Source organism: Rhinatrema bivittatum, chromosome 17 (assembly GCF_901001135.1).
Source record: "Rhinatrema bivittatum chromosome 17, aRhiBiv1.1, whole genome shotgun sequence".
In the NCBI taxonomy this organism is placed as follows: Eukaryota; Metazoa; Chordata; class Amphibia; order Gymnophiona; family Rhinatrematidae; genus Rhinatrema; species Rhinatrema bivittatum.
In genome coordinates this window covers 14,439,550-14,455,774 of record NC_042631.1, presented here as the reverse complement: position 1 = coordinate 14,455,774, position 16,225 = coordinate 14,439,550, and the positions used below count along the sequence as shown (strand labels likewise).

The following is a 16,225-nucleotide window of genomic DNA, read 5'->3' as shown; positions in this document are numbered from 1 at the left end:
CTTTGATGCATATTATCTGATTTTAATGTCAGAAAACCCTTGAGTGTAGAATCCCTTACAGAGGATATGAAGTACCTCCACCATATCCAACTCTCGGGGTGAACTTTGGCTAACAAGTAAGTGTCTTAATGCTGCCCCAGGAGCTAGGGGCCTCTGGGGAGTCTGAGAAGCAAAATCTGAGCTAGGGATCCAGAGAGGAGAACACGAGCCGCGCTGGCTCTTCAAGGGGCTGAAGGCAACGTCACCTTCTCTTCTAACGTTTTCTGATAGCTCAAGGAGCAGGCAGTTGCAAAAAGCAGGAATTGTTTTCCTACAAGCCACATGAACAACGTGTCTGTTCGAGTGCTGCGTGTTTCTGTATTGAAATGCGGTAAAATCAAAGGCATTACTGAGTGGCAAAAGTCTTTTATTTGTGCGTACAAGGAAAGTTATTCTCCTGTTTCCTTGTGTAAAACTGTGAGAACGTTTGCAGTACATGAAGTCGTGCTGAACGTCACATTTGTTACCCTAAAATATCACTGGCCACTCTCTTGACCTTATCACTTTTTAAATTCTCTCTCCTAAGCCTCCGTTCTGTTTTCCCCTAATATTTCATGCCTTCTGTTTTTTTTCAGTCTTTGTAATAAAAGTCATGCACTTTTTATTGTGGCTGTACCTCCTAATTCTGGGTCCACGTCTCCTCGATTTGTGCTATAATGCTTGCTTTACACACATCGGGGTAGTGCCTGTACGGATTTCATGTTGGAGACAGGCTGATAAAATTTTGTAATTTACGATCCTAATGACTGCGAAGGGTGTGGGGAAGCAGTCAGAATTTCATTTTGAATTCATATCATGCGGCCCTGGTACCTCTGCTGAGAGATCAAGAATGGGCTCATTCAGGAAATTTAGACACAAGGAGGGCAGTTTTTAAAAGCCATTTACCTGGGTTTAAGGGCATTCCTTGCAGGTGAACGTGTTCGCACGGCTCGCACACTCTCACCCACAATAAGTGGACAGTGTTTCCAGGGGTGGGGACCGAACAAGGCATGGTACTTGTACATTTCCAAAACCACATGCATTGATTTACAGGGGAAAATAACCTGCAGAAAAAAGCAGCTGTCTCCCTGGCATCCCCATGTCTGCCTTCAGCTTCGTGGGGATGTCATGGGGGGCAGCATTTAAAACCCCTGGGAGGAGGGAGCCCTGGCCATTGCACAATGGTTGATGAGCTAGGGTGCATGCATATCAGCTTTTTGGAGGGAGCTGCAGTCTGTGGCCCCCCCCTGGCCAAAGACTATCTCTGTAATGGCTGGAATTGGTGGGGGATGGGAGGGTTTAAAAAAGGGAAAAAAAAATCCCCCCAGCTAGTGACAAATAAAGGCTCATGGTGCCAACAGCCCAAAGGAGAAACTGCTAGCCCAAAAACACAAATTATTCTTACTTGAACACAAATTCTTCAACTATTTAATTTCATGGAGGGTGATAGTCTAAGGATTTGTCTGGGTAACTTTTCGATTTTCCCCTGCTACCTGGGTAACTCATCACCCACACAAAATTTAGCCAGATAAAAAGAGGTGGTGATGGATGCTTGCCGGGGGTGTGGCTACATTTTAATTGCTACTTGCAAAAAGTAATCTGGTTAAATGTGGTCAGAAATACAGCTTAGCTAAACGTACCTGGGTAACATTAACCAGGTCGTTTTAACTGGGTGAATTCAGTGGAGCACTTATCTGGGTATGTTCTGATGAATACCCGGGTAACATTATCCAGGCAACTTTACTACTCACTGGCCCACTAACTGTCGACCTCTTAGAACCTCTGGTGATGATAGTATTTTGAGCTAGAAGGGGTAATGTGTAGATTTGTTAAGTTGCATCATGCCCATCATCGCATCTTCTGTTTTAATTGAAATAGAATATGATATTATGTGAAGTTGTCAGATTTCTACTTTCCCTTGTGCTGGCTGAGCAAAATTAAAGAATGAGCCATGTAGTTATTTATGAAATTAAACATGTACATTTTTTTTAAAATGTTGTCTCATGTTTTGTAAATCGTCTTTTCATTGTTGTTCTAGTTGTCATGTTTGAGATCCCTCTTCCTACCCCACTCTAATCACGCCCGTGTTTTACCATGGATAAAAGTCTTTTACCCTATGGAGGGGCTATTTCCAAAGCACATGTACTTACACACCTAAAACCTTTTGAAAATTGCCCCTGAAATTGAAAGTCCCTAGCTGCCCCTAATTGACAGTTTAAGGGGCTATTTACATAATTTGAGGCTATTTCCTAACCAGAATGCCAATCCCGTTTTAATGTATGCATGGTGAATGGATATTAGGATATAGGAACACCACAGTCAAGTTTCTTACTGATAATAAGAAGAATTTTTCAATAAAACTGATGATGATACTGTTAAAAAGAAAACTGGGGGTGCACTGAGGATTGAGAGTGCTTGGCTGTTATTCTGTTTGGTGTTTAAATAAAGTTTTGATACATAAACCTCTGAAAATAACGAAGGTCCCTCTCCGGGTCCCCATGTCTTGATATTTTGCCTTTACGCTGCAGATTCTCTGTCTGAAACGTGCTCCGTCTTGTCCTTTATTCCTTGTTCTTACTGAAGCTGCAATAGTCGGGTCCTAAGCCTTGCACTGTGCAGTCGGTGGTGTCCATGTCACATGTTCCACAGTGGCAGTCTGTGGCCACGGGATACGTGTAGAAGGAATCAGCTTGGTCGGCACAGCCAGGGATCTTCACTGTCTCATACTCCACCTCCTTGAAGGTGCAGATGTCTTGAGCTGAAGACACGAGTGGATGCTTGAACACAGGATCCTGAAACATGGACAGAAAACTTATTGTAAGATCCACTCTCAAGTGTAGAGGTATTGAACTGCTGTTACCAAAAGGGTTTATTGACTGTGGATTCTTGTGCACTACTTCCAGTTATTTCCCAATTATTTGGTAAATCCCAGATCCAACCAATCCTATAGCTAAGTGCATAGATTTAATCTATTTGTTCTGAAGGAGTAGATTTCAAGGGAACACTTTAATCCAGGGGTGCTCAAACTGGTCCTCCGGCCAGTCGGGTTGTCAGGAAATCCCTAATGAATGTGCATGAGAAATATTTGCATACATAGGAGGTGGTGCATGCAAATCTTTTATCTTTATTAAAATTTGTGAATCGCTTAACATGAATCTAAGTGATGTCCAAAAAAACATCATGCATGTTCATTAGAAATATCCTGTAACTTGATTGGCTGGGGTGTTCCCCCAAGGACTGGTTTGAGCACCCCTTGCTTTAATCCTCAAAACAAAAATGTGCACCGACATGCGCATGTTATAAAATAGCCGCATCCTTGTGTGTGCGCCGGGAACCACGCGCACATGGACGCGTGCACATACTTTTAAAAATCTACCCTTGTATGCAGGTAAATGGCTTTTTAAAATCACTGGGATAATATGTTACATTTACATGTGTAACTCCTTTTAAAATTACCCTTTAAGTATCTGTTACATCATCCTCTCTTTTGGAGGCGATGTAACCGCGGTTCTGTATTCTTTATGACATTAAAGGTTTCCATGGCATTTCTGTTAGAATAAGACTGCTATACTGACTCAGTAAAAGCTGCACCACCTGGTACCTGCCAACATTCTCCATGTAACAAAAAAAAAAAAAATGTAATTGTGCTCAGAAAGAATTCTGCCTATGTTCCAGTGTGTTACACGGATCCATTAGTAATTTGTATGGTGTCTTGGTTAAAATTCAAATAATAATACTTGGAATTATCCAGTGCCAGACATGGCTCATCTCTATCTGACTAGCAGGGGAAGGCCAGAGATCTGCTAGGGTCTGTGGCACTGGATCCGAGATGAACGTGGACAGACGAGATGGACCTTACGGTCCTTATCTCCCATCATAGTCTCTGCTCCTTTTGTTTCTTCAGAGCTTTACTGGTTCTCAAGGGGGCGTGGATTTCTCATGAATCATTTTGTTTCTCTCCTAAATATATTTGCAGTGCGTGGGCTGTGGATGAGGGCACCCACTGTGATTTAACTGCTTCAAGCTATCATGGGAGTCAGCATCAGGGATAGGCAGCGTAACTTGGTAAAGCTAAATCGGACAGATTGCTTCCAGTCTGGCATCACGCCAGCTTCCATATGTGCGAGAGTATGGGAATTATTTACAGTAATATCCTGCCACACTTATTGTCAGCTCAGATTCATCTGTGCGGTTTATTTTAGGGTGAGGTATTTATATATCACAATTAGTAGCAATTTGTTATTTCTCAGTGGTGTCGATATGATTTGTCCTAGTGAGGCAGAATAAAACCTGACACTGCCCATTCCGTTTGTATGAGTAAATGTGCGGTAATTTACAGTGCTCCATGCTTAAATCACTTTATGCAAATGAATGCATAAAAAAAATGTTAAGATATTTTAGTCTCACTCGCCTGCCAGCTTCTCACCCTCCTGCTGATCCAGGTCTCATCAGGAGCCACCAGTGCACAGCCTTGCAGTGTTCCTCTACCTTCATGAGTTAGCTCTACCGCTGCTCGTTTTCACGCCCTTCAGAGTCTCAGCCATGACTCTGCCGGGCCCCCCCCAGGTGCGCGACTGTCCTTCAGCAGTACCAGCGACCCCCAGGCAAGAATGAAACTGGAGTCCTCCCCAGTAAGCACTCACCGCCTGCCCTTTCTACAGTGCATCTTATGGGCTGACAAACTGTCAAGAAAACAGCGATGAATCTATAGTATCGTATACAGCGGGCGTTAGGGTCACCGCGCACTGCATGGTCTTTTCTTTGTACTGATAACTTTTCTGAATAAACAGTTTGAACATTAAATGGCGGTGAAACAGGTCTGCTGAGCAGGCCTCAAAAAACGTCGTTCTCGACCACAAAGGGCAGTGAAGGTGGCGAGGCAAAGAAAATAGACTTAGGGCCAAATTCTAAGCAATAATTTATATTATATTATGCAGTCTATTAGTGGTGGAGATGCATCAGTTGTGTTTTATTGTTTTGCACTAATAATATTAAATGATTTGCATATGGGGGGCAGTCCCCATTCATTGTTTGTATCCAGGGACTTTGTGGCCAATTTTGAAAGGGAAACTACCTTTGCCCCTGCCTCTGTGGGCAGCGGAATGGGGCAGAACCCTACATTTGGAAATGCAACTGTCCGCGCACTGTTTACTCGCCGCTATTTATTTCCAGCCAGAAGTGCGCACGCTGTGGAAGCCTGGCTGCCCGGACCTGCCGCTCCTGTGAGGGGGGCAATTCATTTTCACACGGGGAAATAGAGCCGGGGTAGCCACGAAGTTACCCGGCGAAATCCCAGGGGAAAATTCTCCTCATCCTGCTTTCGAACGACAGCAATGGCAGGTAACATGAACTCAGGCTAAACTGCTGGGAAACACTGAACTCTGGACAGAGACTCACCATCGTGGAGTTGAAAGTGGCGGCAAAATGCAGCCCCCTCAGCAGCGCCATGCAGTGCATTCAGCAGAACCGTGCAGACTGCCAGCTTTTCCTTTAACATGTGAAATCTGGCTTTAAACACAGCTCTCACCTTTGTTAAGCAGTACCCAGAGCACCAGGTGGTGTTCACGTAAATGCACAGCGCACAGCTCTCGCTCTCCAGGGCTATGGTGACGTTCACCAGCTCGCACGCGTGGCACAAGCTCACTTTCCAGCAAAGCAGGAGCGAACACAAATAAACCAACTTCATCCTGGGGAGTAAAACAGTAAACACTCATTTATAATAGCTTCATTTTATATTTAGTATTACAAGTACCTGTAGAAGATCTCATTCATTGGAGCATAGGAATCATCTTCCTGCAAATAGGAGAGTAAGATTGCTGACTGAAGATCCTAGACATCTTCCATCGCTGCTTCACTGTTTTCAGCTGAAAGTGATCTCTTTCGGGCAATATTGAGACATGCATCCAGTTTTTATTTTGTGCCTACTACATTGTTTGTGTGCTAAGTTTTATGTTATTCTCTTCTTAAAGTGTAAGATATTATTTACAGATCACCCCATGTGCCCAGCATGGCTTCAGAGGTGAATCCCGATACGGGAACTGAGATTTAGAACATGCAAAAGTGAAGAGAGAAAACCCAGTACCTGCACACTCCCAGGGCTGGCGGCTGCAGAAGCAGATGCTCACCGAATAAACTGTGAGCTCTTTTATACCAACGTGCATGCACTGTAATTTACACCTGGAGGATTTTCCTGGGATCACCACATGTTTGCCACTCGCTGAGCAAGGATTAGCATTTGACTAGACGATGAAATCCAAACCTTGTAAAAAGGTGCTATGTTTAGTATGTTTGGAATACAATCACTTCTGGAACCATCAAGGATTTTTCACTTAGTTTTCTTTACCGGGATTCACATTTTCCAAGGACTCTGTGCAGCTGTTCTGTAGATGTCACTTAACTGTAGGTAGCTTGACAACAAAAATAGCATACAGCTATAAGTCCCTGCCCCAAGGAGCTTACAGTTTAAGTTGATTTTAAATGGGCTTGTAAGCAGGAAAGCTACGCAGGCGAAGTTATTTGGATAACTTTGCCTGAATATTCACTGGAACATAAATGGATAAGTGTTTTGCTGTATATACTTGATTAACGTTACCTGGATAATCTGGATAACTAGAACAAGTATTTTTCCAACCAGATTTATTCAGCTAGCTTTATCTGGGTAGCACTGAATATCAGTGCTTACCGGCTAAAATGTAATCACACCCCCCCCCCCCCCCCCCCCCCCCCAGAAAGCCTGCTACAACCTCTTTTCATCCGGCTAAAATGTAAGGTGAGTTTTCAAAGAGTTGTGTGCATACAAATTAGCAGATGTGCACAAATAGCACATATTCACGTAAATGCTATTTTATAAATCTTAAACATGCACGTGCAAGTAATGATGTGCGAATAAATTTGCTTGTTTAAAAAAGGGGTGAACCAGGGGCGTTCTGGGGCAAGGCCAACATTTACACAGATGTTATTTTCTATCCTGCCAAGCTTGTATTTGCACCTGCTAATTATCAGATATAAGAGAGAATAAAACTCTTTAGAGCCAAATTCTAATGGGTGAGGGGTCAGGCTGAAGATCCAGGAGGATCTTGAAGACCTAGAGATAGATTTGGTTAAAACTGGAAATTTACTTCATTCATTTATTTATTTATTTATTTATTTATTTATTTAACAGTTTTTATATACCGACCTTCATAGTGAATAACCATATCGGATCGGTTTACATTTAACAAGGGTATAAAAGGAGTAACAAATTCAAATGAGCGAAAGATAAACAATAGGTAGGAATAAGTCAAAGTTACAATCAACAGGGAGAGAGAACTTGGAAGCTTGCAAGCAAGCTGGAAGGAAGGTAAGGCCGGAGATAAACCAGTGATACCATAAGCGTAAGGTTACGAGCTTAGAGGTGCTTTAACCTGGGAGAGTCAGAGTCCATTCGTGAGTGTCAATGCCAGACCAGGTAAGAGTGAAGGACAATTAGAGAATGTCTGGTGGATCGGCGAAGGCTTGGTGAAAGAGCCATGTTTTAAGACTTTTTCTAAAAGTTAAAAGGCAAGGCTCCAATCTGAGATTTGATGGGATGCTATTCCAGATAGATGGGCCAGCTATCGAGAAAGCTCTGTCTTTGGTCGAAGAGAGGCGTGAGGCTTTGGTGGGTGGAAATTTCATGCACAAAATTTGATGACTTACACACATGCCAAGGAAAGTGCACGAGTTAAATTGCCACGTGCAAATGATTAAAATTAGGAGCACAAATACTCGCGTATTAAAGGAGGATTTGTGCCACTTATCCATTATTTTTTTTATTTATTTAATTCTTTTACATACTGACCTTCATGACGAATGTCATATCAAATCGGTTTGCATGGAACTAGGGGATAACACTCCATGAGACAATGGAAGGTAAGGTGGATGACCCAAGATCTGATAGAGTATCGGTGAGAGAAACAGGATTTGAACGCTGGTCTGGTGGCTCCTAGCCCATTACCCTAGGCCACCTGGCAATCCCCTCCCTCTCTATTGGACAGCAGATAACAGCAAAGATGCAAATCACAGCTGGAATAGTTGTTTTGGAAATGTGGTGCCAATCTCTGGTGGTAGAACTGGTTCTGCCTTAGCTGAGCAGAAAGTAGAGGCTGATGACCTGTTAGAAAGAGTCATCTCCCCCGTTTTTTGCCTCTGTTCCCTTTCTTTATTTTGGGGTAGATTTTAAAAGGGTTACGTGCATAGGTTATGCGCGTAACCCTTTAAAGCCCCCCCTGCGCGCGCCGAGCATATTTTGCATAGGCTCGGCGGCACGCGTAAGCCCTGGGGCTTTGCTAGGGGGGGCATGTCGGGGGGGGGGGACACGGCGATGCGACGTTCGGGGAATTCCGGGGGGCGCGGTTCCAGCTCGGGGGCATTTCGGGGGCATGGCCAAGGCCTCTGAAATCGCTCCCGGGCCGGGGAATCGCGCGGCGGCCGACTGGCACGCGCGAGTTACGCCTGCCTGGGGCAGGTGTAACTTTCACGATAAAGGTAGGAGGGGTGTAGATAGGGCTGGGGGGGGGGGGGGTGGGTTAGGGAGGGGAAGGTGGGGGAGGCCAAAGGAAAGTTCCCTCCGAGGCCGCTCCAATTTCGGAGCGGCCTCGGAAGGAACGGGCAGCGCGCGCAAGGTGCACAAATGTGCACCTTGCGCGTGCTGACCCCAGATTTTATAAGATATGCACGGCTACGCGTGTTTTTTATAAAATCCGGCGTACTTTTGTTTGCGCCTGGTGCGCGAACAGAAGAACAGGTGGGTGTACTTTTCTAAAATCTAACCCTTTGTGTACAGCTTTTATTTGTTTAATCTATATTGTTCGCTCTTGATGCCAGTATCTCCTTTGTGCATTCTTTACTTTTTTCTGTATTTCTAGAAAATTTTAATAATCATTTCTAAAATCACTACAGGCACACAGCTCAGTTTTCCAACCACCCAGGTATAATGCCACAAGGCCCATGAGTTAAAACCCTCAAGGCCTGAACATGCAGACATTTACAAACAAGGAAGATCTCATTCTATAATCCTTGAGCCAAATTTCCCACGAATTTCTTTATGAAAACACTCGGGATCCAGTGTGACTGATATTTTCCCTTTCAGAACATTGATAAGTGGCAGAAATAGAATATTTTCCATTGTTTTACCTCCAGAGGTTAAATGAACTTAGGTGAATGGAGTCTGGGTCCCTGTATGTAAATTGCATCTCTCATCTACTTAAAGACACTTTTCTTACAGTGAATAAGAAATTAAGAGGCCGTGGAATAAGTGTAACATGATCCCTCTCTCAATTGCATTAGTTAATAAACCATGGCTTGTTAAATGTAAGTCTTTAGCATCCCCAATGCATTGCATACAGACTGGAAAGCAGCAGGCTGGTATTCTTTACATAACTATCATCTTCAGGAAATAAGTAGAATAAAGTTATTCCCTTTGAAGATCTGCAGTGTGCAGTTGCAGAGGAATCTTCACTAAAAGCATAAAAGTAGGAACATGGCCACAAGTTGGCAGCAATGAGCCATTCTGGGTCTTAAACAAAACAGAGAAGCGTGACGGCAGGGAAAGAGCATACAGCCTATCTACTCTGCCCATTTGCACCAACTATTCAGCCCTACCGGGATATTAAAATCAAAGGACTTTGACTGCTTTACATTTTCTTATTGAAAATATCTAAGAGCACTCAATTATAAAATTCTAAGTCTTCTTGACACAGGAAGGGTTGGTGCTAATGATATAAGGTACAGAGTGCAGCAAAGCCCTTTTCCAGTCTATAACTGCTAAATGATGACTTCAGATCCTCATCGTCTGAAAGGCAAGAAGAACCAGGGTACGTTTACCACTGGTTGCCCAAAATATTTGCTTTTTGAAAGGTTAATGATGAAGTTCTGTCCCTTTCCTTTTTATCTGAACAGTTTTATGACTTTCCTTGATGACCCAGCTATGCCACTCTTTTAACTATAAAACTGATTTGTGTTCCCTAAGTGGGCATTGAAGCACTTGGTAATCGAGGAGTAACCCTGGGCCTCTGGCCCTTGCTGTCCTGTCAGAGCCAGGCGATGACTCCTGGTAGCTGATTTCCGAAACATGCTCTTACATAGCACTACCTGCCCCTTCCTGGGAAAGAAACTCACCTTAGCACAATCGGTAATTTCTCAGCTCTCTCGGGGTTTTCATGAGCTGTGAGATCTGTGTGTTCTCTCTGCAGAGCTCGGAGACATGGGAAGAATGGGCAAATGGGATTTTAGCCATCCACACCACAGGTAATGAGCACATATCTGTATTTATTTCTCTGACAGAACCTTGAAAGCCATTTGTTTCGGATTAGTTTCCTAATCCCTGGTAGAGCATGCCTGCAGGAATACACATCTTATAAGACAGTGCATCGAATAGCATTTTGATTCAGAAGATAAAAGTAAATGGTTTGACTTGGACAACTCTTGGTGTTGAGCAGGCTTCCTAATTGTTAGTGAAATGCATGTAAACAAAATTGGGAAAATGTATCTGGTAACAAAGAAAAGAGCAATTTATTATTAAGACTGTATTTCTGTAGTCTGCATTGTTCATTTAATGGGTTTTGCAGACTATAAGCATAATAAATTAATTAATTTGTGCATATTTTTGGACGGTGTGTAGAGAAGTTGATTATTTATCTTGGGATCACAGGCAAGGGGACATCCTTTAGCCAGTTCAGATAATTAGGAGGCGATTTTCAGAGTTGTCTGTATTGGGACGAAGAAAGAGAAAGTTTGCACTTTGAGACTCAAACTGGAAGCAAAGCATTTATGGACTTTTGCACTTTGCTGTTGCATTATTTTCCTCCCCAGATCTAAATCCACCCCCCAGGAATGCCTCCTCCACATGCACATTTTCAGTCATATGGAGGGAGGGGAATTTACATGCATAAGTAAGTGGCTTTGAACATTGCCCTCTTGTGGAGACAGGACAAAAAACATTAAATAGAAGAAAAGAATCTTTTATATTGAGTTCAGCACAGAAGAAAAAAAATACTCAACCTTGATCAGTTTTACCATCCTATAATAGAGCAATTCACTGCTTAATGCCCATCTCCTCCTCTAAATTTTTTGACATAATGAGCATTTCCTATGTTACGACATTACCCAAATGTAGCAGACGCTGGTAGCCCTCCAACAAATGAGACTCCCTCTACAATATCAGATATTGCTACTCTCCTGAGTAATTTAAACTAGTCCACACTAACATTTACAAAATCAGGGGACATAAGAACATGAAAATACTCCAATCTTCAGGTGCAATCATCTATTGTCCCTGAAAGTTGGAAGGTGGCCAATGTAACACCGATCCTTAAATAGAGCTCCAGGGGTGAGTCAGGAAACTATAAAGCAGTGAGTCTGACTTCAGTGCTAATAAAAACTGTAGAATCTATTCTAAAGAACAAAATCACAGAACATATGGAAAAGCATGGTTTAAAGGGACATGGCCAGCATGGATATACACACGGGAAGCTTGCCTCATCAATCTGCTGCATTTTTGAACGGGTTAATAAACACGTGGATAATGGTGAGCCAGTGGATTGTATTCAGATTTTCAGAAGGCAACGTCCCCTGTGAGAAACTCCTGAGAAAATTAAAAAGTCACAAGATAAGAGGCAATGTCCTACTATGGATTGCAAACTGGTTAAGATAGGAAACAGAGTAGGACTAAATGATCTTTTTTTTTCAGTGGAGAGCCTCGGGAATCTGTAATAAGACCAATGGGTTTTTTTTAAATATATTTGTAGATGATCTGGAGAAGGAAATGATGAGTGAAGTGATCAGATTTGCAGATGACACAAAATTATTCCAAGTTCTTAAATCATTAATGGTTTGTGAGAAATTGCAGGAGGACCTTGCTAGACTGGAAGATTGGACATCCACATAGCAAATGAAATTTAATGTGGACAAGTACAAAGTGATGCACATAGGGAAAAGTAACCCACACTGTAGTTATAATGTTAGCTTCCATATTAGGAGTTATCACCTAGGAAAAGGATCTGCATGTCATTGTGGACAATATTTTAAAATTCTTGGCTCTGTGTGCATCAGCAGTCAAAAAAGGGAACAGAATATTAGGAATTATTTGGAAAGGAATGAAGAATAAAATTGAGAATGTTATAATACCTCTGTATAGCTCTATGGTGAACCCACACCTTGAATACTGTGTGCAATACTAGTCACTGCATCTCAAAAAAAGATATAGTTGAACTGGAAAAATTACAGAGATGGAAGACCAAAATGATAAAAGGAATGGAACAGTTCTCCTAAGAGGAAAGGCTAAAGAGGTTAGGGCTATTCAGCTTGGAGGAGAGATGGCTGAGGGGGGATAAGATGGAGGTCAACAAAATTATGAATAGAATAGAATAGGCAAATGTGAATCAGTTACATACTCCTTCAAAAAATACAATCCATAAAGTTGGTAAATAGCACATTTAAAATAAATTGGAGAACATTATTTTTCACTCAGTGTAAAAGCTTTGGAACTCTTTGTTGGAGGATGTGATAAAGGCAGTTAATGTAGCTGGGTTTAAACAAGGTTTGAGCAAGTTCCTGGAGGAGAAGTCTATGAACTGTTAATAACCAGGTAGACTTGGGGAATGCCACAACTTATCCCTGTCAACCACACAAATGTAACCTTATGGAGGGATCCACAATGTAATCAATCAATTATATCACCTTACTTGTTTGTTTCTCATTAATTTTTCTGGTTGAACCCAACACAACTCAATAACCCTGTAATTTTACTACATATATTGAAAAAAAATTTTAAAGGGAGGAGTGGAAAGTTTCATATATTACTACGTTGCCATTACTGGCAGGCAATGTGCATAGGCTTTATAATCATGAACAATCCACCACCAACCTATTTTTATAATTATCTGATGAGCGTACAAAAATTTAAAAAGTCTTCAAACAATGTTTCAAAAGGTGACTTCATACATATCCAAACACATCTTTGTATATCCAAAAATCTATATTTTTTTGTAATTTTGTTTTTTATGGCGCTTACAGAGACAGTATCATTACAATAGAACTAAAGTCTCTATTCTTCATTCAAATAATGATTTGAAGATGTGCGCTTTCATCAGGGGATGTAAGCCTTATTCATTCCATCAGGAGTTTTACCAATTCCTTTTAGCGCATTCTTTCTCCACCATCCCAAATGTTCCTCAGATTTTAGACTCTAGCATCAACATTGCTGATGTGCCTATATTCCACTACCTACCTTAAACTGTCCAACCACCGATCATCATCCAGCATGATGTCATTACATCAGTCTTCCTCCAGCGACCTCCAATTCAACGTGTCATCCCGTATATCTTAAACCAGAGACATCCAATCCAGTTCTTCGTTCAGACCCGATGGTATCTGAGTCTTCAGTGTGAAAATCCAAAAAGACTCACGATAATTCAATGTGTATGTGCGATCTCCCCATCTAGATGATATCCTCACATGATCCAAAATAGCCCATTTCAACTGTCCAAAACTGTGATGATATTGTAAACAATGTGGTACAATAGGAGCAGTGAGTTGTTGTGTATTTAACCGAGATTTATGTTCATTCAAATGGATTCACATGGTGCGAGTAGTCCTCCCTACATAGACTTTAGGGCATGGGCAAATAAAAGCATAAACAACAAATGTGGAAGTGCAAGTTGTGCGCGACTTATGTAAAGCTCTATACGTCACCAGATCGATCCAATTTACTCCTTCAATACAGTTGTCACAATGGGAGCATTGGCCACATTTAAAATGACCCATGTTCTCAACATTAGTTACCGTGGGTAGCTGAGAATGTATCAACCTATCACGAATATTCCTCCCACGTGTAGTGACAATGGCAATGTAGTAATATATGAAACTTTCCACTCCTCCCTTTAAAAGTTTTTTTCAATATATGTTGTAAAATTACAGGGTTATTGAGTTGTGTTGGGTTCAACCGGAAAAATTAATGAGAAACAAACAAGTGAGGTGATATAATTAAGTTGATTGGCTGCTTATCCCTGGGCATTAGCCACATGGAATCCATCTACTGTTTGGGATCTTGTCAGGTACTTGTGACCTGGATTGACCACTGTTGGAAACAAGGGTGCTGGCCTTGATGGATCCTCGGTCTGACCCAGTATGGCAACTTCTTATGTTCTTATATAGAAATGCCATGCTGGGTCAAACCAAGGTCCATCGAGCCCAGTATATTGTCTCCAACAGTGGTCCATTACAAAAAGTAGATCCAATTTCATATTGCTCACCCCTAGCAACAAATAGTGGGCTTCCCGGAGTCGGTTAATAACTGTTAATGGACTTTTCCTCCAAGAAATTGTCTAAACTCTTTTTAAATTCCATTATGTTAGTTACTATGACTACATCCTCTGGCAACAATTCCTCAGTATAATTGTACATGGAATGAAAAACTACATCCTACAATTTGTTTTCAATCTACCACCTGTTAGTTTAAAGGAGTGTCCCTTAGTACTAGTATTATTTAAAAGGGTAAATAATTATTCCCTATTTATCTTTTCCACCCCACTAATGATTTTATAAACCTGTATCATATCATCTCCTCTCAGTTCTCCAAGCTGTTTAGCCTTTCCTCATAAAGAAGCCATTCCATCCCCTTCACCATTTGTTTTGCTCTTCTCTGTACCTTTTCTAATTCTGCAGTATTTTTTTTTTTGAGATGGGGCGACCAGAACTGCACACAGTATTCGAGGTAGCTAAACAGAAGCATTAAAATGTACTAGGTTTGACATAATGAGGGCTTGAAGTCTAAGCATCATGCAGCTCATGAAGCTACTTATTGCATGTTTTGCTGATGTGTCGAAACTTTCTTACAATGTACAAATGCGAGAAACTCAATTCAAACTTTTAGCCAGAGCCTTTATTTCACCAGTGGCAAGCTTTTTTGGCACGGCTTGCAATTTTTGATGGATGTATCAAATGTAATGCTGGAGTGGGTACTTTGGGTTATTCTTTATGGTCATGTCCTAAAATACAAGATTTTTTTTTGGAGGGAGATATATGCATATCTGGAGTGGATCATTTCCCAAACACTTTTTTTTGATGCTTCTAAGCATTGTTTGGAGACATCCATTCCACTTCACATTGCCATTAGGCCCTGTCCCGGGGAAGCTCGTGCCGGCCGGCACGTAGAACTTACTTCATTTATTTAGATGAAGTAGGTTTCAAAATAATAAAAAAAAAAGTAGGAAATGGGGTTTTAGGGGTCAGGGAGTCAGAGTAGGAAGGAGGATAAGGAAGTTCTCTCCCAGTCCGCTCCTTAATTGGAGCGGACTGGGAGGGAAATGGGCAAAGGCCCGATCGCGTCGCCGCGCTTACTTTAAAAAATTCCTCCACTTGTGCGAGTCGTGACCCATCCGCACATTCGTGTGATGATATCAAAATCGGGCGCACGGGTATCATATTTTCTAACATGCATGCAGTAATGCGCGCATGTTATAAAATTGGTGCGGTAAACAAAAGGGATAGATGCCAAAGTCTTTTTCAAATCTTTATTGTGGTGGAGATGTATTTAAAATAACTGCCCAACTCAGGCCAAGTTTCGCCACTCTTAAAACGGCTGCCTCAAGGGCTTAGACACTCATTTGGACTCAGGACCATTAAAAAAGCTTCAAGCTTATGGTGCAATATCATTTAAAAGTAATCCGCAGTGGGAACGTATCTTAATTTCTATGAGAAAAATCACAATCTTGTAGACTCCATTCATCTAATGGTGCCTTGCGCTCCACAACCGGATGTGTAGTCTCCACTCACATAAGCAAAATTGGTGCGTCCATGTGCGAGCGTGCGCGCCAGGAACTGCGCACATGTTTTAAAATCTACCCCACATTGTTTTGTTTAAAATGTGGAGTTCCATACTAGGTCTCCTGTTTGTTCTGTATGCTTTTTAAGTGGAAAATATAATTTAAAAGATTTAAAACTAAAAAAACCCGTAAATTTGGAGGGAATATATATAACAGGGAAGAAATTACTGGGTGGCTGCGGATGAAGGTTTTATGGCGTCAGGATCCCAGCCTGGGTTCCCCTTGATCTGGAAGTAGAAAGAAGTGGGTGGAAAGTTCCAGATCAAAGAAAGAAAGTGTAAATAGCAAAGGAAACCTCCTGAAAGCCAGGTTGTACTGAAACCAAGCCGAGGCAGAAACTTCTGGAAAAAGAAGAGAAAAAACTC

General features: G+C 41.8%; 1 protein-coding gene across 1 annotated transcript; it reads right to left on the bottom strand.

Annotated features, from left to right (window-relative positions):
* Positions 1-2,579: 2,579 nt before the first annotated feature.
* FSHB (follicle stimulating hormone subunit beta) lies at positions 2,580-5,704 on the bottom strand. The gene is made up of 2 exons (XM_029583039.1): positions 5,546-5,704; positions 2,580-2,810 (listed from the first exon to the last, which is right to left on the bottom strand). Exons 1-2 carry the CDS (start codon positions 5,702-5,704, stop codon positions 2,580-2,582), a joined length of 390 nt encoding a protein of 129 aa, XP_029438899.1.
* Between the last annotated feature and the right edge of the window lie 10,521 nt (positions 5,705-16,225).

Coding starts and splice junctions, on each gene's coding strand:
- FSHB (XM_029583039.1), bottom strand. CDS start 5,704: ATGAAGTTGGTTTATTTGTGTTCGCTCCTGCTTTGCTGGAAAGTGAGC. Junction 2,811..5,545: donor CTGGGTACTGCTTAACAAAG/GTGAGAGCTGTG, acceptor TCCATGTTTCAG/GATCCTGTGTTCAAGCATCC.